Source organism: Poromitra crassiceps (genome assembly GCF_964638095.1).
Source record: "Poromitra crassiceps genome assembly, chromosome: 3".
Lineage (NCBI taxonomy): Eukaryota > Metazoa > Chordata > Actinopteri > Beryciformes > Melamphaidae > Poromitra > Poromitra crassiceps.
This window is the reverse complement of record NC_139625.1, coordinates 26,739,018-26,749,246: the sequence shown is the minus strand read 5'-3', so window position 1 is coordinate 26,749,246 and position 10,229 is coordinate 26,739,018. Positions and strand designations below refer to the sequence as shown.

Sequence of the window (10,229 nt, the reverse complement as noted above, 5' to 3'; positions counted from 1 at the left end):
ATCGAACCAACCCATCGGGTCCAAGCAAAAACATCTGATGATTGGCATCCGGTATGACGAATCAAATGATCAATTTTAACAATATGGGCGTTTCTATATGACAGACAACTACTTTAGCCAATTATCGTCTCTGCCTTGTTTCATCACCTATTCATCACCTAAGATCGTCGTTGGGGGCGGGGCTAGCCACATTTGTTATGGAAGATGTCATTCGTGAGGAGAGCAATGATAAATGCGTCAAAGTCAAGAGTGCTGCACCTTGCTAGGTATTAACGCTGATTATTCTGCAACTTGGTGATTGAGAGATGAGCTCAAGATTGAAATTTTAACTTGTATGTGGCCAGTTTTGGACAAATGGTTATGTGCTGCTAGCTAGCTAGCATGCTATCTGACATTATCTAACGATGACGTTATTATAGATAGAAACCCATGCAGTCAGCTTTACAGACCGACACGGTCAGTCTGATTACATGAAGTGCAAATATACGTAATCTGAATTGCCCACCGTCAGTCGCTTTCTTCTACTGACTGTAATCTAACTCTCGTCTAATGTTAACACAATGTTTTGTAGGGCAACTTCTCTTGTGAACAATGTCAATGCCAGTCAACAAATACAGCGGTGCCCCAAAAGTCCCCAGCCCCTTTACACAGCTGGGCTTCAACGCTTCAGCAGTGCAGCATCCCAGGAGAAACCAGCGGGATCCAGTCCATCTGAGGATAAAGTAAACCTCAGTGAATCATGCATTAAGGTCAGGAGATACCCGTGCGACTAGGGGTCAAACTCTTTATTGACCTCATTTGAGTTATTTACCTCCAAGTGACATTCTAATTTGAAAGAGAAAAATGTGTCCACTTTCTTTACATCTATTTCTATAGTCTAATGTCTGTAAGATGTGTATACAGTACAGATCAACATCTCTCTCAATGCTAGAAACATAGAGCCGAGACTAATCTGTGATGATGTGTTACCTTCTGAAGCAGCCTCAGTGGCAAGGTGCTACTTTGTGACAGGAGACAGCCAATATAATGGAAATGTAAGCACATATTCTGCTTCAGGGCTATTATTTGATTTGATTTGATTTCACTTTATTGTCGGACAAGTCCGAAATTTGTCTTGCATCCCAAGACACTGTTTCTCATAAATACAAAAAACACATTTAAACAGACACAGTACAACAAAAAGTGCTTCAACATATATTAGTAGCCTTCTACCATGCCGTAATGTTAGGTGTAAAAACTCAAATACTAGGTGTAGTAGATACTAGGGATAGAGGGGCTCCTCTACATTTGAGACACTTGCATTCTGTTTAAAAAGTCTTTCTTTGGAATGCCTTTCCAATACACAGACGATCTACCTCTTGTCTCAGATGACAACAACGTTGTAATTTGCATTGAAACATTGTCCGGTTTGCACTCAATCCCATGACTTTATTGACTAAAGTAATGGGATTAATTCATCTGTCTGTATACTCTAGTGATCATCTCATTCTGTATAGATCACTATGGTGAATCCATAGTGCTCTGTTTAAGTATTTGTGCCTTGTATCTCAAGCCCATGTTCCTCTTTTTATCCAGAGACTAGGGGAGATCATGGAGAAAGGTGAGTATCTGAGGATACATGTGGAAGGAGGAGGCTGCTCTGGGTTCCAGTACAAGTTTTCTGTTGACAGAAACAGGAATGAAGATGACAGGTAAATATGTTAGCAAGGTAGTTTTGAAGTCATTGTTTTAAGATGGCCACATCGTATCAGTCTTCTTGACTATTAATCTAATCAACCTCTTTCCCCTGCACCCACTACGCCTTTTCTCAGATTGTTTGAGCAGGGCGGAGTGGGGATTATCGTGGACCAAGAAAGCCTGGAGTTTGTGAAAGGAGCCACCCTGGACTACAGCCATGAGCTGATCCGCTCCGCCTTCATGGTGCTCAAGAATCCTCAAGCCGATCATGGCTGCTCCTGTGGCAGCTCCTTCTCCGTCAAGTTATGAGGGCCTGCCTTCCCCTCCCCTTTATTTTTTATTTGCATTTGTATACAACTAATTACAGAAAAATAGCAAAATATAAAAACGAAGTAAGACACAATTAAAGAATAATAAATACGTCATAAATAAAATATGTGGTCAAAATAAAGAATAATACTGAATCATGACATTAATCTGTACATGTAATAGCAGATAATATGCCTCCCTGGTTGCTTAAATCGCAGTGTTAATGTTACAGTGGGTTATCTTTGATATTACAAATGGTTACTTCACTTCACAAATAACCACATCTTGTGATAATCGGTGACACTGATATAATACTCATTTGCTTTATTTAAGTACTGTATGACATTTGAATTGAGTGAAAGGCAGAGATTTTGATTGATCATTGTGCATGAATCAGTGCTTGACAATGCTCCTTGACAATTGAGTTCGCAATACTCAGCACTGATTTGTATTGTATTTAAACAGAACAAAGACTACTTGTGTGAGTATCCAGTGCTTCGATTTGTCTGCATGTAAAAAATGTAAATAGACCATATTATCTTTAAATATTAAGTGCTATGCGATATTAACTTCTGTTCTGTCTGGAATAAATTGCTGTGTTCATTTCAGATATTTATATTGTGTTTGTAAATCATTCCTGTTATTTGCATAAATTGTTATAGTTCCTATGGCAGGGCTATTCAACTAAATTGTTCAGGGGGCCACATTGTCAGAAACCAAAGGGGCCGGGGCCCGGACCGTTCCCCGAGCCATTATATGTACACTTGACACAACCTGCCACCACATTTTTGCAGCCGTCCTGGAACTATTATTAAATAGGCGGTGCTGTAAGGAATGGAAACCCGACGCTATCTCGACGAAGAAAATTTGATGTTTTTTGGACTTTTATCCATATTTAGAAGAATATTTAATTTTAAATTAACATTAGGATTATACTGTTGTGATGTCATTATTCAGTATCTTCTCCTTTTCTCACTCACTTTCATGTAACCACCTGCTCTCCCTTTGGTCGTTTTACACTACAACAGACAGCAACACAGGCATAAACACTGAACTTATTATTATTATTATGGAAAACCAGATTATGATGAAAATCAAACACTGTAATGTAACAAACAAGGAAAAATGAAATAAAAAAGCTTCTCCCGGGCCAGTCATAGATCTTTGTCCCCCACCCAAAAAAAGAAAATAATTTTTTTTTAATATCAAACTCTGGCGGGCAAAATTCAAACCGCCCGTGTCCGGCCCGCGGGCCGCCAGTTGAATAGACCTGTTATGGTATCATGCCAGTGAGGTTATTTTGCTATTTTTACAGACTAAATTGTAGTTACTGATTACTTGGTACTTTCTGATTACATCAGAATGATGAGAGGGCAGCCAGGGGATTGTTTTTAGTCTTCACACTCTTGCTGTACAGTACATGTAGTAGGGAAAGTTGCCTAGTTAAATCAACATGTATCAGTCCAAATTAAAAAAAAACAAGTCCAGTTGCCTTTTTTATTCAAGTTGAATTTAAGAAACATCTCACAAAAATATACAAAAAGAATATCTACAAATGGTATTTACACTGGTGTAATGTAAATCAAAATATGCAGCAACACATTTTTCTGTAATCAGTCTTAATACAAGGAGCAAAATGTTTTGCACTTTTCGTATTTTCTCTTTGATAAAACATTTCATTTAAGCAATATATCTGATTACATAAAACATTAACTTACTCTTGAAAAAAAAAAACAATAATACACCATAGCAGCACACTGAGAAGTGACCAAAAGATAAATGCAAGAGTGCATCGAAACATCAATTTACAGCTGTTCCTTTGTTTTTTGTTTTTTTTGAGGGATTTGGTTAGATTGTCTTTCAGTAAGCCATGCACGTCCATTAACCACAAACAAATCCTCAATCAAGTATGCACACGTAACATGTCATGAGGGAGTTACTGCACAAGCTGTATGCACACGTAACATGTCATGAGGGAGTTACTGCACAAGCTGTATGCACACGTAACATGTCATGAGGGAGTTACTGCACAAGCTGAAAGGTCGCTACACACATGGTCACACACTGCTGAGGGAGGTCTGAGGTTCAACCAGTCAACAACACAATCACATAAATAAACCATCACGGTAACACAGTGACCGGTGTACAGTGCATAGTATGCTTTGGCATGCTGACATCCAGAACGTAACAATGGATGTTACATTCAGGAGGAAGGCCACAGGAGTTTAAATTACCAGTCAAAACAAAACAAATGTAGTATGTGATCAAAAAGTAAAAGAAACATGACAATACAAAAAATAAAGAATTAAAGAAATCCAAACTCTCATTATGTTAAACACTCAGTAGATTAAGGCTAATTGAGTTTGCTACATATGTCTTTAAAATGGCATTGTCAGATACACAAACTCATACCAACTGGCAAAACTGCCATTTTGGACATTTACACAGATACGTTCATACTAATAAAAAAACACACACACTCACACCATTGAAATGATATGCAGATATTCGAGAGATGTGTGTCGGTGTGATGTATAGAGAGGGATTCTTTGCGGCAGCAGGGCTGTACGCCAACCACCTGTTGCGTTAATCAGGACTGCTGCTGTGATGGCCTTGCACAGACCTATGCATGCACCTAATGTTGAGGCAGTAAGTCAGATCGCCTCTTTCCTCGTCCACTAGCTGCCACATCTGTCCTGCCCCTCCTCGACATGCATACTTCAGCGGATTTCTTTCTCTGGATAGCCATGCTGGGAAAAGCCTATGCAGCCTCTCGCACTCATCGAGACGGGATTGTCCAGGCATACTCCTCAGTGAGGGGCGTGGACACACCTCCACACAAAGAGGCTAGAGGGTACATGGAGGGAAGGACACAGCCATTAACATCTGATAGTCATGTCATTTGTAAAAAGGATCACAGTGCCACAGGTCACACTTCTACCTTCTGTCGTCTCCACCGGCACTGATGACAAAGCGATCTCCATTTGAGAAGCGGACATTAGTCAAGTGAGCTGAATGGCCCAGAAAGCGTTTGTGTTTGGCCTAGAATAGATCAAAATTGGAATCATCAAAGTGGCCTTTTTCAAACAATAGTCAACAGATGAAAGTGGCATTGCAAATAGGTCATATTTTAGTTACTGTATGTCATATCCCAAGCACATTTACTTTATATTACATGCACACACAAAATAGTTCAAGCTCAAGTTTTATTGTCATATTCATGAGAGTACAATGTACAATCTAATGAAATGAAATGCTTTGTGCTCAGGCACTCTCTCTCAACCTTAGAAATTGTGACTAATCTTTAATAATTAAAACATATCGGCATAATAGAATAAAAGCAATAGAATATTGAATATAAAAATCTAAAAAATCTAAAAACATAGTGGCATAAAAATTAAGTATAAAAACATAGCAGCATAAGAGTGTTTAGCAGCATAGAAAACTATTATCAATCAAATAGCAATGGCTATAGGATGTAGCTTTGTAAATGTCATTAGTTCTAGTTGAAGCAAGATGTAGCCTATATGAGCAGTTAACTCATCATTTAGTCATGCTTGTCCTCATCCTTTTTTGCAAAGCACAATATTAGCAATACGCATCTCTGAATGGAAAATGATGCTGACCTCATCAAGACAAGAATAGCATACAGTAAGAGCCACATTTTTGGTAGGTCACAGGTTCAAATATGATTTTTGTGTTAACAAAATATAGCTGAAACGTTTGGTTTGACCGAGTAAATCTATTTTTATAAGCATTTTACGAAATGTCTATGGGAAAATAAATGGCAGATGAAAATCCCTTGGTACGCATGCTGAAGCAAGAAGTGGTCGACTTTGGCTCTCTATAGAAAATGTCCACATTTACAGTTATCCTATAGTTCAGTAATTATTTTCATCAGATGAATACTAAAGCCCATCGCATACCAATCAAATATTCACCAACAAGTTGTTGGAGAATGTTTGATTGGTGTGCCATGGGCACACGGGCCAGACAAACATGTTGCATCTGACCAAACATCTCCAAACAAGGACAGACAGCAATGGCACACCAAACAGACATCTGTGTTTGTGTTTGTCCATGTTTGTTGGAGAATGTTTGATTGGTGTGCCATGGGCTTAAGTGTGCAACCACAATGAATGTGTAATAAATCAAAAATATCGGCATAGTAGCAACAATAACAATGGCAACAATAACAAAAACATTATTCAGTTATACTTACAAACTTCTCTGGACATGGAAAGTCAAACAACTTTACCATTCCAAAGTCATCGCCTGTGACAATGTTGAGGCCCGAGTGGGACACACAGGCGCAGGTGACGTCTGCTTTGTCAGTGTTGCGGGACCAGATCCCTATGACCTCGTCTCCAAGGACACTGGACAGAGACAGAGAGAGATTCTAGTCAATTGACATCTAATGCTAGGATTCAACGATCCACCTTGAACTCTGTATTATATTGTGCTGAGGCCCGAACGCAGCAGTCTCACCTCGTCCAGGTGGCCCAGGTGATCCTGTCAATGTGGGTCTGCTCTGTGACCTGCTTCCCAGATGGTACCTCATACACTAGCCGCTTATAAGCACCTGTGGAGATCTGTTTGAAGGCATTGGAGGTTACAACTTAACAAATTGGCTTAACTGCTTGAGCCAATAGAGAGCCCCAGGGATGACGTATTTTTGTAGTCAGAACGCGGAAGTCCCGGACTTCCTGGTTCTGCACTGTTTCTGTCTATGGGATTTTTGAATGGGTTTTTGCCCAAGTAAAAAGCTCGAGCTAAGCTAATCCAGAACTACACACTGTCGCATAGGCTTCCACGTCACGTCAGCACTCAACCTGGACTGTTGTTGATGTGTGCACTGATTACCCCGGGCTGAACGGGCTGAACCAGGTGAGGGAAGAGAATTTCCGTGTTCGTCCTTTGAAGTCGACTCAACAGTGTAGTCTCATTTAGCCGTTTGCTAGCTAGCTGCCCTTTTAACGGCACGTAAAAGCTTAAAAACTCATACAAGTGGTCCTCATGTGTGAAGATGATATTACTAAACACTGGTTCGCGTTTGATTAATCTTGCGTTGCCCAGAGACCTTATTAGAAGATTGCACCAAAAACCCATTCAAAAGAACCATAGGCGAAAACAGTGAAGAACCAGGAGTGTTATCATCGATGATTTCCGGACTCGTTCCTGGGGCTCTCTATGCAACATGATCTGCAACATGATCTCTTACTAGTAGCAGAGGTGTGACCAAGTCAACTTCGCTTGAATCCCAACAAGTCAGTCTCAGGTCTTGAGGCACAAATATTGTTTTAATAGTATAAAAAGCTGGTATGTGCATCATGAATTTGATTTCTATTATCAGTTAAGACTTCAATAAATTCAGTCATTCCATACAAATTCAGAAAATAGAATTAACATTTTGTTTGGTCTGGTGGAACAAATCTCATAACATTCAATCAAAGTCATATCCACAAGATCTTCTGTCAACACTTGAGAAACATTTTCAAGTCATCAAAGTACAAGTCAAAGTCAAGTCCCAAGTCACCAGAACCAAAGTCAAGTCAAGTCTCAAGATATATTTAAATTGTGACTCGAGTCTGACGCCAAGTCCAAGTAATTTTACTTGAGTCCCCGCCTCTGCTTCCTCGAGAGATGCTGTTTCTACCTGAACATAAGTGCTGTCAGCGGAGAAGTCCATCTGCATGACAAAGCTGGGGATGTCCCTGCAGCAGTTGATGCGGTTAAGCTGCGGCCCGAGTGTCAGATCGTAGAAGTCAACTGCGCTCTCTGTGGAGCCTACAGCCAAGTAGCGAGAATCTGGACTGAACCTGTGAGGGAGAAATGTGGTGTTAAAAACACACGCTTTACATACACAGCGTGGAGAGCGTGGTACGCTGCTAACAATACCTAATATCCTGGATAGGTGAGCGCCGGTCTCTTTTTTTGCCCCAGATTTTGAGCGAGGCAACCAGGAGGATGATGAACTCTCCGTTCTTCATGCCGATCGCCACCATGTCTCCCTCAGGGCTGTAGCTGACGGTGCGCGCTGGATGGCCCAGGTTCACCTTATTCAGCATCTTCTGTTTCCCCACAATGCAAGGCAAAGTCATTGCATAATTGTTAGAAACAAAACTGAAGGAAAAAAAAACATTTTGACATTTCTGTTTTGAAATGGTTAATGTCTTGATAAAGTGACAGTGAAATGGAAGTGCTGGGATGAGTCAAAATAGTTTAGTAGTGGGCGGTTGGAGGTGACGACGCTGACCTTCTCTGCAATGTCCCACAGGCGGACAGTGCCGTCCTCTGCAGCCGACAGGAACACGTCTCTTGAAGGATGGGTGCCTACGCCCCAGATCGGTCCGTCCATGTGTCCGTTCACCAGGATGTTGCACGCTGCGTTCTTCTCCCCTACTTCGATGATCTCTGCGTTCCTGGTCCCCACAAGGATTTTACCCTAATGCACGGCCCAAAAAAATGTGAGAATTCAAATAGTGAGCTCTCATTTGCCCAGTACTGTATCATATTATTTGTAGCAACAGCAATGATCTACCTTTCCTCTGCATACAGAGCGGACGCAGTCTATAATCTGTCCAGTTTCTAGTCGAAAGGCCCTGCAGCGCTTTAGCTCCTGGTCCCAGAGCTTCAGAGCGCCCCCCTCTTTGGATCTACGAAGAAAAAACACACACAGTCCATTTCATATCTCATCTGATGCAAATCATAGCTTTCAGTCAATCAGATCCTAAATGCTTCAAGCGATTCACTGAACACTATGATTCACTGAAACACTATGCAGTTTGATTTGACTTTCATGTGATGTCAAAGAGAAGCACTCACGGTCTCTCCTTGCCTCCGGTGACGATGAGGCCATCTCTCAGTGTGGTGTACATGGTGAACACAGGGCCCGTATGAGCCTTGGCCACTATTCTTACTAGAATGTGTTCCTTCCACACACACACATCCCCACTAATGGTACCTGTAAACGTCAAGTTATTCTGAAAAGAAAACAAACCTGCACTAATCTAGTGACCTAAAAGAGCAGAGCAGGTATTTGCAAAAACAATTCACAGTTCATTCAAGCACAGTGTTTAAATTAGGGAACGGTGTCTGACGAGGAAAATATAGCTTCAAATATAATCAGTTATAGTACATAGTGAGATAAAATGAAATGTGCAAGAAAAGAGGGGGGGGGATAAATATTTAACGTTGATTGCTAGTTAGGATTAATAAGATATTGGATGATATATATTTGATTTGATGTTGATGTATTGTATATCACTTTGTATTATATATCAGAATTTTAGCGAAGGAAAGTGACTTACAGCTCCAAATGCCACAGAGAGCATGGTCTGCATGCGGGCGTCCTCTATGGAGCTCAGCACACCTTTCTTGCTGAGCAGCGCCCGGCCGGCTAGCGTCCAGAAGCGCACGTGTTTGATCCCCACAGACACAAAGTGCGTGTCCGAGTCAGGACGGAACTCCGCCACAAAGATCCTCTGGGTGTGACCGAGGCGGCTGGCCACTTTGGCACCTTGGACATGAAGCAGGGGGTGATGGTGGATCAGTGAGACTACTTTTGATTAGCCAGCACTAGGATAGCCAGACGGCAGACACACAAGAGCAATGCAGAAGGGACTGACATTGGTCTAGAGCAGGGGTTTTCAAAGTCTGAGACTGTGGGCCTCCCCCCAGACAAAGCTTGGAAAAAGGAGCCCCCCTCGCTCAATTCCTGGATGACTATGGGATCATAATTATGTTATTTGATCCCATAGACACTCAACAATTGAGTCAAGATAGCCTGATATTGCTGTTTTACATACTTCAGGCTACACCAAATACATAAACAGGTCTGTCTGAAGGCATTTAGTTGTTTCTGACTATGGGAAAGTGGGAAAACTGTCAAATTCCCCAAAACTACTGTATCTCTGAACTATATATTTAACAAAATCACACACATTCAGGCTTTTCTATGAGATCTCCTTTTGATAACTAATTTAATAACTAATGGAATGTTTTTTTCACTTCCATTCACTGAGCCTCTCTTGAAACTGCTTGGAGCCCCCCTGGGGAGGCCAGCCTCCCACTTTGAAAACCTCTGGTCTAGTCTAGAGAAACTGAACATCTGATCTATCAGTTGCGGGACAGGCTCTCTCTAACCCCCGGATTAAGGTCAAAGCCAGTGATTCTCAACCCTTTTCATATCAAGGACCCCTAATTTAGTTCACATTAGGGTCACAGACCCCATTTGATGAGAT

The 10,229-nt window shown here is 41.2% G+C and overlaps 2 protein-coding genes across 3 annotated transcripts in view; one reads left to right on the top strand and one right to left on the bottom strand.

Moving 5' to 3' along the window:
* Positions 1-171: 171 nt before the first annotated feature.
* isca2 (iron-sulfur cluster assembly 2) lies at positions 172-2,589 on the top strand. Its single transcript, XM_083632713.1, has 4 exons — positions 172-266; positions 572-749; positions 1,576-1,691; positions 1,812-2,589. The coding sequence occupies exons 1-4, from the start codon at positions 205-207 to the stop codon at positions 1,984-1,986; spliced, it is 531 nt and encodes a 176-aa protein (XP_083488839.1). The 5' UTR covers positions 172-204; the 3' UTR covers positions 1,987-2,589.
* Positions 2,590-4,796: 2,207 nt separating this feature from the next.
* eml5 (EMAP like 5) overlaps positions 4,797-10,229 on the bottom strand; it is a gene marked incomplete at both ends in the record, with an annotated part of 55,093 nt that continues 49,660 nt past the window's right edge. For both annotated transcript variants that reach the window (XM_083632401.1, XM_083632402.1), the window contains 10 exons: positions 4,797-4,833; positions 4,928-5,028; positions 6,209-6,362; positions 6,475-6,578; positions 7,643-7,805; positions 7,885-8,057; positions 8,243-8,431; positions 8,528-8,642; positions 8,812-8,969; positions 9,297-9,505. In XM_083632401.1, the coding sequence (XP_083488527.1) occupies positions 4,797-4,833; positions 4,928-5,028; positions 6,209-6,362; positions 6,475-6,578; positions 7,643-7,805; positions 7,885-8,057; positions 8,243-8,431; positions 8,528-8,642; positions 8,812-8,969; positions 9,297-9,505 (1,403 nt within the window). The remainder of the gene's footprint in view (positions 4,834-4,927; positions 5,029-6,208; positions 6,363-6,474; positions 6,579-7,642; positions 7,806-7,884; positions 8,058-8,242; positions 8,432-8,527; positions 8,643-8,811; positions 8,970-9,296; positions 9,506-10,229) is intronic.